At 40.3% G+C, this 14,247-nt stretch overlaps 1 protein-coding gene across 1 annotated transcript; it reads right to left on the bottom strand.

The window, feature by feature from the left end:
* Positions 1-8,975: 8,975 nt before the first annotated feature.
* GJB7 (gap junction protein beta 7) lies at positions 8,976-9,782 on the bottom strand. Its single transcript, XM_024116810.1, has one exon. It carries the CDS (start codon positions 9,780-9,782, stop codon positions 8,976-8,978), a length of 807 nt encoding a protein of 268 aa, XP_023972578.1.
* Positions 9,783-14,247: the final 4,465 nt, after the last annotated feature.

The raw sequence follows: 14,247 nt of genomic DNA, 5'->3' as shown, positions 1-14,247 counted from the left end.
ATACAGCTTAAAGTGTAATTCTCAACCCCTGCTCCATGAGAAGAATAGGAAAACTAGCAACCCTGTTTTATAAAGACAGTGACATATAGGGAAATTAAATGACTTGTGACAGTAAACCTACAAAACAGGTCTCTTGACCCCTGGTTCAGAACGCTTTCTCTCTGTCCTGCTGATTGAAGGTTTTGCCATTTCAAAGCAGGAGGATGGAGGTGGAGAGTGGCAGGGTTATAAGGGGAAAGTTCTCATTGGAAATATGGGAAGCAGTGCCATATACTTATTTTAGTAATAAGGCAAAATTATAAGTTGTCACATGTCATGGCATATGTTGGTGTCTTACACTTTAAAAATAGTTTTTCTAAAAAAAAAAATGTAGTCTACATGTTACCAATATAAAACGAGAAACGGAAGCAACTCTAGTTTCTTCCAACTAAACCTTGATCCCACACCAGTTCCCCAGCCGAAGTAGATTAGCCAGAAGTATGAAAGGCAACAGAGAAGTGAAGCAACCAGAAACATCCAGAATGTTCTGTGTGATAGTGGTGTGCACTTTCCAACACAAAATAGTGATTGGTTGTGTATAATCATTGAGCTTTTAACTTGTATTATTGTGCTCCTGTGCTCTCTAGCACTCTCTCTCTCTCTCTGTCTCTAAGCTTACAACCCTGACAATGAGAGAAAATCTACATTTCGATTTTAAAACTATAGGCTGGAACCCAGCATTCCTACAGCCTGGCTATGTTTTGTTCTCTTTTCACTGACCAAACTATAACGTGTAGGCAGCTCTTTTCAGAAGTACAACAGAGAAGCAAAGGGCAGACATGCTCCAGCAGAGCTTTCAAGTCTGATACATTGAATCAGGCACTCAGTAGAGCAGCAGTTTGAGCACTGAGCTCAAAGATCCTGGAAGGGAGGCTTGGGAACCCAAGACTGAAGTCTGGCTCTATCTAGTAGGACAATGGGTAATATTTAATAATCGTGTCAGACACTGCTCCTGATATGTCCACTCATTTAATCACAACCGTAGGAGGTAGCTGGCTGTCACCACCTGATTCATCTATTCCAGGAGACCCATGTGTTCTTACTGAGGTTACCAATCCTAGAATACTGCTTGAAGGGAAATTTATATAGTAGTTATAATAGTATATATGTACATGTACACACACATATGTATGTCTACCTTCAGCAGAGAAAGCAGACATTGTAGTAGATTTTATAACCCTGTCAGAGTGGGAAGAGAGACCCTGCCACCATTTGGATTTGGTAAAACCTATATTTAAATCCTGTTATTACCTTGCTTTCCCATCTCTATTAGAGGCGAGGTTCATATTGGCTTCACAGGAAAAGTTACATACACTCCTTTTCAGCAATCGTGTATGCATGTCCTATTCCATAAATATTTAGGTAGTTTTTGTGCACTTGTCTCTCAGTGCATGTTCTTTAATCCACTTCACTTGTAGCTGCCAGCATCTGTCTCTCTAACTTAAGGTTTGTAAGCCTTTGCTGGAATGAAGTTGGTCTGGAAGTGAAATTTGAGGTGCAGCTCATTTACCTGCATGTAAAATAAGTTTAAAGTGGGTATGTGTGTGTAAACTCCTCAGCTCCAGAGGCTTTGCTGTATGTGCTGGTCAAACGCTGAGTTGCACAGCAGTAAGAGGCCACAAGGTGGCAAGCTAAGACTGGAAAGTGTGTGTGTAGCTAAGGTCCAGAAACTGAACCAGGAATTACATTTTCATTGTTTTTAAAATTATCTTTATAAAGGGCATGGGCTAATATGTGGTCGTCATTTATATTTTTGACTACTTACGATAGTTTGAATAGATATTGGAACAGTTTTAAAAATTGGGAGATGACTATGATATATTAGCTGTTGATTCATTTTAGGATAAATAGGCCACCGTTTACAATGGAAAAAGACTAGAGTCACCTTACATGGATTATACATATTTTTAACTTTTCCCAGAGCACCAGTCGAAAAATCTCGTTTTGATAAGAAGGTAGTCAGTGCCACCTCTACATGCAAAGGAGACTTGGAAGTGTGCCTTTCAAGCTGGGCATGTTGCTACTCCCAACAAAATCAGAATCAGCAAAGTCATAATTAGTTGCCTAATAAAGTAAAACAAACAAACAAACAAAAACTGGATGCAACACAGTTGGTCATTACATGGAATACCAATATTCCAGATATCTTTGAAGCTATTTGTACAGGAAGCTTCTGGAAGGCTAGATTTGGAGTTTTAAATAACCGAATTCTTGCTGTCATTTCCTCTAACGTTAGGCAAGTCACTTTATCATTCTGAGCTGTAGTCTTCTCATTTGTAAGTATTTTTAAGGTTTCTTCCAGTTCCAGCATACTATGATTTTTTAGTTTATACAACATAGTTATGCTGTAAATTTCATGAATACATTAATTGCTGCCAGCAACTAGTGTGGATTAAGCCCTTAAGGTATGATGATGAAGGCCTTGGCTCTTGCCTGCATTCAATATGCTCATATTTAGAGGGGGATTTTAAAAAACCAAGCAAATAATATAGGGAGAAGTGGTATAATACAGCCATGTATTAATATCTAACATTAAAAAAAATAACCTCTATGTGCCAATGCTTTGCATGGATCATCTCATTTAATTCGTTCAACAACCCTATAAGATAGGTATTATTTATCCCCGTTTTACATCAAAAATTTGCTCTCTGATAGAAATATTTGATCCAAACTTTGAAATGAAATTAGAATTTCTCAAGCTGAAGAAAAGATGAATGAAAACATACAAAACATTGATTATCTTACATGTCACTATAATGCCATGATTTTAAAGAAGGTAAATCTTAGAACCATTTCTATGGGACTGCCTATCTTGTTTGTTGTAATGAAGAGTCTTGTTATTGTATAATACATGAACTTTTTTTTCAGGCAATTCTCTATTAATCAGAGATCTTTCTGTGGTATCAGGTTTATATAGTGATATAGCCAATATAAATTCTCACTGCTTTGTCAGGCAATCATTTAATTGTGATGCAGTTCAAATTAATAGAACATTTCTATAATAGGTAAAAATCTTTATTTCTTTGGTGTTCACCCATTGGTCCTGGTTCTCAAATCTTGGAACATGAAATAAGTCATTTGTTTTCCAAGCATTGGGAAAGGCATTCCCTATAGTCTGAACACGAACTTCTAGTACAACAGAATTAAGTGAACTTTCTTTCATTAGCGTCATATTACACTGTGTTCCTGTTAAGGTGATGGACAGCTAAAGCGCCAAGGACTTTACCTCATGAACCAATATCAATCCTTGTCTCATATTAAAATTTAAATCTTGATGCAGAATGATTACTTGTTGCATTTCACCTGACTTGTTCTTTTTTTATATATATTATTTATTTATTTATTTATTTTGGCTGCGCCGCATCTTAATTGTGGCAGCAGGCTCTTCGTTGCAGCATGCGGACTTCTTAGTTTCGGCATGTATGTGGGATCTAGATCCCTGACCAGGGATCAAACCCGGGCCCCCTGCATTGGGAGTGCGGAGTCTTACCCACTGGACCACCAGGGAAGTTCCTCACCTGACTTGTTCTGAACAAAATTCTATTGAGATCTTTAAACATGTCTCGTTTCTGCCATTCAATATACTGGTCATTTCTTTTGTCTTCAGTAGATAGAAGTGTGCCTTCTGTGTCTTCATCCTAATCAGTAATATGAAGGTAGTCAGGAACCGTTTTTGTCTATACGTAAAAGAGACTAACAAATCAATGACTTACATCAGGTGGGAGTTAAGTTCCCTTTCACACAACAACAAAAACAAAAGCATGGAGACAGGCGGTGCAGAGCTAATGGCAATTCCATAATGGTGTCAATGTCCCAGGAGCTTTCTTTCTGCTCCTTCATCCATAAGGTCTTGCTTCCATCCTCCAAGTCACCTCGTGGTAGAAGATGTTCACTGCAGCTCCAGCTATGATGTCTCAGTCAGGAAGAGACGGGGGGAGCAAAAAGCATGCAAGGTAGATCGGCCCCACTTTTTAACTCTCCCCAAAGCATCAGTCACAAAATCTTGTTTTGACAAGAAGGTTGTCACACACTGCTAACTACATGCAAAGGAGACTTGGAAAGGTGGTTTTTTTGTTTGTTTGTTTGTTTGTGTTTTTTTTTTTTTTTTTTTTGCGGTACGCGGGCCTCCCTCTGCTGTGGCCGCTCCCGTTGCGGAGCACAGGCTCCGGACGCGCAGGCTCAGCGGCCATGGCTCACGGGCCCAGCCGCTCCGCGGCACGTGGGATCCTCCCAGACCGGGGCGCGAACCCGGTTCCCCTGCATCGGCAGGCGGACGCGCAACCGCTGCGCCACCAGGGAAGCCCTGTTTGTTTTTTTAAAGCTGGGCACATTGCCACCCCCAACAAAATCAGAATTCTTTTAGGTGGAGAGGAATCAATTTTGGGTGGATGAAAGATGGGAGAGGCAAGAGGAACACAAAGATTTTTTTCCCCAGAAACACTGTACTCCTCAGTACCAGGGACCTAAGCTGTGGCCATACAAGGATGTGAAGAGATGAATGAGACAAGATTCTCGACCTTGGTCACAGTCAGCAGTTTTAATATCATCATTAAATTAATGTGATTAGGAGCAATCTTCTCTAAGAAGATTGGCTTTTCAGCTTGGCTCATCTTCTACAGAAAGGTCTCAAATTACTGTACTTACTCTCCTTTGAGAGCAGTGCTTTTTAATTGAAGGCACTTGGCTAACCTAGTGAGTCATACTTTTAGTAACAGAAGATTGATGATCATCAATTTAGTTAATGACATTTTTATAACAAGAATGTGGAAATTGTACTGCTTAATATTTGTCTCCTCTGCCCCAGTCTACTGCAGAGTTTTAACAGTGACCTTTCCCTGAGGGCTAGGACTCTGGAGTCCACTTCTTCATCTTCCTGCTACTGTGCACAGACAAGCAGAGCCTGCGCAGTTCTATACCACAGCCATTCTGCCTAGCTCCTCTCTGACAGGAGACGTTAATGTCTGAGAGAAATTTTAAGATAAAAATAAGCTAAAACAAGATTTTAAAAACTACATATATCACTTTTGTCTGGACAACATTTTTTCTTTTTTCTTTTAATAGAAAATTAAATCTCCATAGCTGGTGAAGGATCCGATACTTCCCCTGTAAGTAGACGGGAATGGTGGCTTATTTGGGTAACATCCAGAACTCATTTCCCATTGCTTTCAGATAGAATTGATGGGTACAATTACAGAATTTTAAAAGATCATCTACAGCTTCTCAGAATAGGAAGGCTGTTTGTTAAACTCTCTGGCACAGTGGAAACAAGATAGGTCTCTGGAAAATTCTCAGAACTCACCACAGTCACCGATGTCTTTTACAGCTGAAAGAAGATTTGCTTTGTGAGAAAAGACCCAATTTTATATTAAAGGAAGAGCTGCTGGCAGGTCTCTCCCAGAAAGCCTCCCTTGGGCTTTTGTCATTAAAATTCAATTGAACGCTGACATTTTTTACCTCCACGTGCCCCACCACTGCTTTCCTTCCTCACCAGTTTTTCACAGAGCTGCGAAATGCCCTCTCGTTTGTGCTGTGTCATACTAAATATACAAACAAAATAAAATGTAAACTAGGAATACACTGGCATCAATGTTTAAGGCAAGTGTTACATGCATGTGATGAGATGTGAGCTAGAAAGAGATGGGGCACTTTGGGGTTTTCAATTGCTTTATTTTATTTATTAAAAATTTAAGGACTTCCCTGGCGGTCCAGTGGTTAAGACTCCGCACTTCCACTGCAGGGGGTGCGGGTTCGATCCCTGGCCGGGGAAGAACCCGCATGCCGCGCAGCCAAAAAATAAAAAATGTTTAAGGCATCTTTGGGAAATAAAGGTACAGATATATATATTAAAAAAAATTAAAAACAAAAGTACATGTGAAACAATGAAAAGATTTATAAAGAAAAAGTTCATCTCTCCTTCTCTTATTGTAACCAGTGTTGACATCCTTTCCCGTCTTTCCTCCTATTGACACAAACATTCTATACGTACACACGTGTAAAAGTTAGGATGCTTGAAGCCTAAGAAGGAAAGGCTAATACAGGAGAAGAGTCATACCTCTTTTTTCTATTATACAGGAAAGAAATTAACGAAGAACATGATTTTAATAGGACTCTTTTAGTTGCAAGGCCCAGAAGCCCAATTTAAACCAGTTTAAACAAAAATGGGGAATTTATCTTCTATGTAACTAAACTGCAGAAAGGGTAGGGGTGGAGCCAGTGTCAGGGATAGCAGGATCAAAGAATTCAAACATCCTCAGGTCTTTGCCTTTTTTCCCCTCCCCTCTAGTCTTTGCAGTTTGTCTGTCTGAAGAAAGTTGGCTTAATTTCCTTGGGAAGACTGGAACCATAGCCACTTGCATGCTTGGCATTCTTCTATCCAAGTACTTGAAAAAAGGAAATTCCCTCCAGCTCCAATTAGAGGAAAGCCTGTGGCCAGGGGCAAAGTCTGTAACCAGAAAGATTCTGGGGAAGAGTGCAAGGGAAACAAAATCATTGCAAGTCAGGAATGGCTTGAGTGAAATTAGAAAGACATCTCTTTAGTGATCTGGGAAGCCTGATGTGGTGAGCAGGTAGTTGAAGGCAGACCTATGGTGATTGTTAACTCTGCTTTTACTAGCTGTGTGTCCCTGAAAAGAGTAACTGCCTTTGTGGGTCTCACTTTCTTCATCTCTAAGGTTACTCTCTGCTTTCTGAGCACCAGAAGCTTGTAGGGGGGGGGTCAAGTGAGGTGATGTAAATACAGGATACAGGTGTGAGATAGTCCACCCCATCTTCACCTCCATGCTCCTCAATGGAAGTGGAAATTTTCTGGAGGTGGGAATTATATCTAAAGATGCACAACACAGTGTCTTGCTTCTATTAATCATTGCTCAATAAATATTTATTGATAAGAGAGAGAATAAAGATGGCAAAATTTAACTGCCAATTTCTCTCAATCAAATGCTTTGGGTCTTCACTGACACCAAGACAGCCTCCAGAATGTTCATATAGGAAACTCATTTTGTAAATTAATTAAGCTTTAAAAAGAAAAAAATTATTCCCCTTCCTATCTAAACAACTTTATGCATGGCCTTTACCTCCATTACCTTTAAGTCTCCTCTGTACACAAAGTGGAAAGGTAAGAATGTACATATGCATCCAATCCTTTTAGCTTGAGCAGAGCTTGTTGTCATAACTGAGGTGAAAAGGCTGAGGTCCCCAAAGGTGTTTCGGCAGCAAACTCATCCTCAGGCTGAAAAATTCCCTGATGTCCATTCCAGTTCTGTGCACTAAAACCCTATGTTCTAGATTCCATGCCATGATCAGGGCCTCCAAAACCTTAAGCCTCTTTAACCACCTATTACTGTAGAAAAAAATATATGTTCCTTTAAGTCCTTCCTGGTTACCTGAATTTGTGAAGGCTAGCTTTTGTGAAAACACAAACATGTTTTCATGTCACAAGGTGAAGTACAATGGATACAAGTACCTGAGTCCAGCAGTGACGTGGTATAAACTGGAGGAGGGGGACCACAGAGTTCACATCCTCTCTGCTGTCCAGTCTTTAAAACAGATTATGACCGCTGTTGGCGGCATGGTCTGGAGGCTACATAATGACACAAATAACCTTCGTTATGCATGAACTGTAGTGAGACATTTTATGTTATAGAGGGCAGGCTGTGGAAGACATGACATAATTTGTTTTAGTTAAAATTACATTTTTATGCACTTACTTTTTGTTTAAAAAATCCCAGCGGAGAAGAATGACTTCTGAGCTATCTTTACCAGGCAGGGTTGCAAATCCTATTCTAAAATTGTCAGAACAAGTTTTATTTCACAGAACAATCATGCCCAGTGCAGCCAAGTAACGATAGCAATGACAGTCAAGTAACACCGCAAAACGACTTCATTTTTATTCTGGAGAAATGCACATATGTTAGAGTATTAAATCCAAGGAGAATATATCTGTGATTTTTTTCTAATAGGAAAGTAAAAGAAAGCCACAGTTTTCAAATCAAGTGATAATAAAGATATCTTTTTCTTTTTTTTACATTTTTTGAACCAATGTAACAGCATAGTACACATTTTACTATCTATTCTAGAAGGAGATGTACTAGCAAATCGTAGGCAAACTATGACATATTGTATAGTACATTGTGAATTCCTGATTGTAAAAAGGTCCAACATATGGAAATTTACAAAGTATTTCATTGTTCTGTGGTTAAAGATAAGTGTTCAGTAACTATCAGGGAGGCATATTCTTTTTCTGGGTCCTCCCCTTGCTCCCTACCAATGTGCTTCTCTCTGTGGGACCTGCCTTCCCTCACGACTCTAGAATGACCCTTGCAAATGTCTGCTAGTTCAGGCTTAAGTGGAATTATCTCCCAGTAACATTTGTATTTAAGTTGGAGACCAGTAAATGATGGCTTTCTTCCCTTTCCCCTAGTCCACTTATATCCAGGGACACCTAAACTGCAAAGCGTCCTGGGCTCTGTGGAGTTTTCCCCCGGCTGAACCCTCTCACTGAACGTGCTTCTGTGTGTGCCCCTGGTTAGCTGCTACCCCACCCTCATCATAATCTTTCTCTACAAAGTTTGAGTAGGGCTGAGTGAGCGGAGCGTTGGCTGCCACTTGGAACGATTGCCAGTGCCTCAATTGTTGTTTGGAGGCCATCACATTTGAAAGAAGTGTCACTTTTTATATTTTCCAGTTGATAGATCTAAGCACTTAGAAGAACGCTGTTAGTTGGCTTTCTTCAGACTAAGTTGCAGTTAACTATTCAAACACAATTCGTGTAGGGTTCATGTGGATGAACCCTACCACCAAACAATGAGACCTCTGTCTAGTATATACAACTGAGCACATATTGAAAATTTAAAAAATTCCTCCCAAGTGACACTAAGGCTGACACCCTTCGTTTTCCAAGGAAGCCTATGTCTACTTCAGAGGGATGCGGGTTTGCTTTAAGCCTCTTGTGTGCCACAGAGTACCTTTGTTTCCCCTCCCTGGGCTGGGCTCATGGCTGAGTCTAAATGGTGCTTCTGGAGCAAGGGAGGGGCCCCCATCTCACCATATTTAACATATCTGAGGTTGTGGCACTCACACACTGAGGACTTGAGTTTTTTAGAGTATTTTTGGAGACAGCACTTAATAAAACACTTGAGGACCAAAAAACTCAGTTCAGTGAAATTCAACACAATGCACAGGCATGAGGTAATGACCAAGAAGAGGATGAAAATTGTTTTCTCCGTGGGTTTGGAGACAAAGCAGTCCACAGTGTTGGGACAAGGCTTCAAATCACACTTCATAAAGTAGGGAACACTAAAGCCACCATAGAGCTTGTAAAATAGAACCAGGAAGCCAATTTCAAAACCAGTTTTAACAATGAGGCTGATAAGGTGAGTGTACCACAGGCCTCCATCCATGGTGCCTGGGCTGACATAGAGTTTTTTCCTGTGCCTTTTCTCTCTACCCTCACGATAGGCTACATGTAGAATCACCAGAAGTGAAGGCGTGGAGACCACGATCAGTTGTAAGGCCCAAAGTCTGACCTGGGAGATGGGGAAGAAGTAGTCGAAACACACATTTTCACAACCAGGCTGTCTAACGTTGCACTCAAACTCTTTCTGCTCATGTTTCCATACATGCTCTGCCGCCACCATGTAGACCAGCAAACGGAAGATGAACATGACAGCCAGCCAGATGCACCCGATGCCAGTGGAGTATTTATTTACTCCACTCAGGAGGTCTCTGAGGAACATCCAACTCATGACTTAGATTCAAAAGAAGGCAATATTCTGCAAAAGAAAACAGGTTCATCATGATTCATTTACTTCTATTCCATTGATCATTTCTACTGTCTTACTTGTAGATTATGGAATTATGGAAGTTAAACTTGACTTTTTGCATTATTACAACCCTGGATGTTCAGGGCTCTCGAAGAATCCCATAGGATATGCTCGCTTTCATACAAGGAGATGACACGGCTGGTCCACAGGACGTAAATGAGCCCATGCCCAGTTTAATTTGGAATTTGGTTTGTCATCCCCCACACACTAACCCATCCCCAAACAAATCCTTCTACTTTATTGCTTCTCTCTAAGGATGGTTGGGTGCTATGGCTGATCTAGAAAGAATTAGATATGAATCCCAAGGTGACCTTGGTACCTCGAGATATCCCTCACATGCCAGCCTCTCTTTTTTTTTTAATGTCCTTTTTTTATTGAAGTATAGTAGATTTACAATATTGTGTTAGTTTCAGGTGTACAGCAAAGCGATTCCTATATATATTTATTTCAGGTTATTTTCCATTATAGGTTATTACAAGATACTGACTATAGTTCCCTGTGTTCTACAGTAAATCCCTGTTGCTAATCTATTTTATATATGGTTGTGTGTGTGTCTGTTAATCTCAAACCCCTAATTTATCCCTTCCCACCCATTTCCTTTTTGGTAACCATAAGTTTGTTTTCTATGTCTGTGAGTCTATTTCTGTGTATTAATTTTTGGATTCCACACATTGAAGTTGTAGTCTCTACTCACTTTCTCTCATTTGTCAGTGCCCATCCCTAATCCTTAAAGGTTATTCCCTGTCCCTACCACCTCCTGTGTCCCGTATCTCATCCCAGCTGCTTGCCTACCTTTTGATAGTGAGAAGTGAGGCTCTCCACTATGAACTCCCTCAAACGCATGCGCCCTCCTGCCTCCTGATCTACTTACATCGGTGCCCAACTTACCTTCTTTACCCAGTTTGGAGGGAGAGGGTTGGTCTCTTCTCACCTCAGAATGATCATTCCAGCTCTAATCCCATTCTTGATCTACCCACTTCCCCTGCTCTGAATTCTGTATCTTCACCCTCCACTGCCCCCTTCCTCTCAGTGTGTAAATGTGCTGAAGTGTTGTCCATTTTTAGTGGGGGAATCTTCATAGCTTCTCTTTCTGACAACCTCTGTATTTATCCCTTATTTCTACTTCCTCAAGTATTATTTACTCATCAACTCTCTGAGTCTAGTTTTTCTTCTCAGCATTGCACTTAACTTCAACTACCTCTCAGTTACCAAGTGTTCTGGACACTTCGGATCTCCTTTAATTTTCCTGTGGCGTTTGATACTGTTGCCTACACTTGTGTTTTTGAAACTCTTTCAGCCTTGATTTCCATACCATTCTCCCCACTCTTTCTGTTATTCTGATCCTCTTGATTGTACCATCTTAGTTGTCTTTGCCCAGCCCTGAACAGCTCTGTCCTCTGCTCTTTTCTCCCTCCATATGCTCTCCCTGCAAAACCTCATGCATTCCTACAGATTCAACTACTGCTTTCAGGTTCTTGTTTCTCAAATCTTAGGCTCCTCCCCAGACTTCCAGATCTCACTGCCTCCTGGCTATTCTATTATCTAAATATCCTACAGGCATCTCAAACTTGATATGTCTGTAGTTTAATGTATTATCTGCTCTGCCCTTTGATTTTCTTATGTGGTTAAACAGCATCACTAACGCCCAAGCACACAGGTCAGAAATCTCATATTCACCCTAGATGCCTCTCTCACGACCCTTTTAAAATTGCTCACCAAGTTCTTCTGATTCCTCCTGAATATCTCTCAAATTCACTTCCAAGTCACTGCTGAGCTCTCTCTCACCCATACAGCCTTCCTGCTGCTTTCTACGTCCGGCCTCAGCATCTCCTCCGTTCCCCTCCTAGTACACCCTCAATGCTGCTCAATTCTCTTGTGCCCCTCTCCGTCTCTTTTGCTCTTTACCCTACAAAAGTGGATAGGAAGCTAGGGAGCCTTCTTTTTCATCTCAGCGACATTGTCCTTCTCGCACTCTCGGCTTCCATTTTGTCATATAACTGAACTCCATGGGCTGGGCAGTGATTTTTGTTTGTTGAGCCTACAGTGTGCTCAGCCTTCTCTGTTTAGTGCTCTTTTGAATTGGTCTCTCACAACCAGCCTGGAAAGTGGGGTTTTTGTTGGTTTGTTTATGGTGGCGGTTGTGTTGTTCTTTCAGATGAGAAAGCAGACTCTGAAAAATAAAGCCACTTCCCAAGGTCACAAAATAAGAGGCAAAGCAGGGTTCAAATCCAATTTTCGTTACTCTAAAACAGAGCTTCTCAACAGTGGCACCATTGACATTTTGGGCTGGATAATTCTTTGTTCCGGCAGCTGTCCTGTGCATTGTAGGCTGTTTAGCAGCATCCCTGGCTTCTCCCAGCTAGATGTCAGTAGCACCACCTCCCGTCCTATTTGTGACAACCGGAAATGTCTCCAGACAATTCCAAATGTACACTGGGGAGGTGTAGCAAAATCTCTCCAGTTGAAACCATTTGCTCTTAACTCTCTAGTACAATCAGAAGATGTGGACTGGAGCTCCAGGTCTGCCGCTAAGATACTTCATGATTTCTCAGGTGAAAACCTTGCCATTTCAGGTCCTATCTCCTATTACAAAGATGGATTACATCTTGCCTTCTCTATAGACTCCGCCAAAGTAGCATGATGGAAATTATGATGTGAGGGGAACCAGGGGGTAAAGAAAATGGGGATGTTGTGATAGTAGCATTCCTGCCAGAGCACGTCACATGATCTCTTCCAGAGGGAACATTATGTAACAAGCCGACATGTTAGAACCCTGAGGAGATGTATGAAGGTTAAGAGGTATTTTCAGAGACAACAAAGACACATGTACACGATGCCTTATTCAGCAGGGAATAAATACTTCAATGTCCTTGGTTTTCAGAAAACAAACAAAATTGTATTAAATAAAAAGGATTCTCAAATCCACCTGAAAGGTTAACATCTCCATGAATTATTAAAACAAAGCCCCAAAGATTAAAAAGGGGACAAAACGGTCTTATGTTTCCCTATGACATGTGTCATTGGGCATTTGTCTGTATTACTCAGGAGGATGTTTATGTAATGTTGCAAAATATTTAAAAGTACCCTGTTGGACATTTCAGAGAATGGATAAAGGTAAGAGATTTTCTTTTTTTCAAAAAGAAAAGTAGTAAGAAAGTGACTGGTGTTTGACTAGGATCAGAAGACTGACACCATCAAATGTGTCAGGACTATGAATTTTATCTGACTAATGTCCATCCTGTTTTGAAGTTCTCTGCTGATGGAAAGGCAATGGCTTTTCTCAGGAGGGAGGGGTGTTCTAATATGAGTTCACTTTTAACAGGGGTGGTTTACCATAGTGGATAAGAGCCTGAACACAGTGTTGGCCTCCTTGGGTTCAAGTCCAAGTTCATCTGTGATAATAATAGTACCTACCTCATAGGGCTCAAAACAGAGACTGACACACGGTAGGTGCTCAGTAAGCATTATCATTATAATTTTTAGTTTTTCCATTAAAAACCTTTTCTTGGTGTCAAAGTGAAGTCTTTCCAATTGCAAGGTAAGTATATATATATATATATATATATATTTTTTTTTTTTTTTTTCTCTAGCTCTGTTCCTATGAAGGATAATAGTTAGGAATCTCCCAGTAATAGCCCTTTAAGCATTTGAAAGCAGTGAAGTCATCAGCTCAACATTTTTATCTCTTAATAATTTAGATTGTCTCCTTATTTTTAAAAAGTGTCTTTAATTTATCCCTTTTATTAAATTACCAAGGATTACTCCCAATTTTTAAAGAGTTTCCGTTTACCATTTCTAATGTACAAATTATCCTATGACTCTCTCCTTTCTCTTAAGAAGCAGCAGTTAACTGCATAGGAATTTAGTTTGGAAAACATAAATATTTTCAGGAAGTAAAATATTCAGTATTCCAATATCAGGAATAATTTTGGAAATTTCCCCCAAACATTTGATCTAAATTAATTTTGTCTGTTATGTATTACAGACAAAATAAGTTGAACAGAGTTCTGTGGAATATAAGTGAAGTGTGTATTGGGAAATAATGTGCATGTGTATGTTTCTCTAGGGGGAGTGGATTTAAAGAGGTTGGGGAGAAAGGTTGAAACTTATATTCTGGAGGGCTTTGAACACATTTTTTTTTAACATCTTTATTGGAGTATAATTGCTTTACAATGGCGTGTTAGTTTCTGCTTTATAACAAAGTGAATCAGCTATACATATATCCCCATATCTCCTCCCTCTTGCGTCTCCCTCCCACCCTCCCTATCCCACCCCTCTAGGTGGTCACAAACCACCGAGCTGATCTCCCTGTGCTATGTGGCTGCTTCCCACTAGCTATCTATTTTACATTTGGTAGTGTATATATGTCCATGCCACTCTCTCACTT

Source organism: Physeter macrocephalus, chromosome 10 (assembly GCF_002837175.3).
Source record: "Physeter macrocephalus isolate SW-GA chromosome 10, ASM283717v5, whole genome shotgun sequence".
NCBI classification, from domain to species: domain Eukaryota; kingdom Metazoa; phylum Chordata; class Mammalia; order Artiodactyla; family Physeteridae; genus Physeter; species Physeter macrocephalus.
The sequence above is the reverse complement of the archived record's forward strand: the minus strand, read 5'-3'. Positions and strand labels throughout refer to the sequence as shown.

What these genes read in the sequence shown, in the direction of transcription:
- GJB7 (XM_024116810.1), bottom strand. Translation starts at nt 9,782, where the DNA reads ATGAGTTGGATGTTCCTCAGAGACCTCCTGAGTGGAGTAAATAAATAC.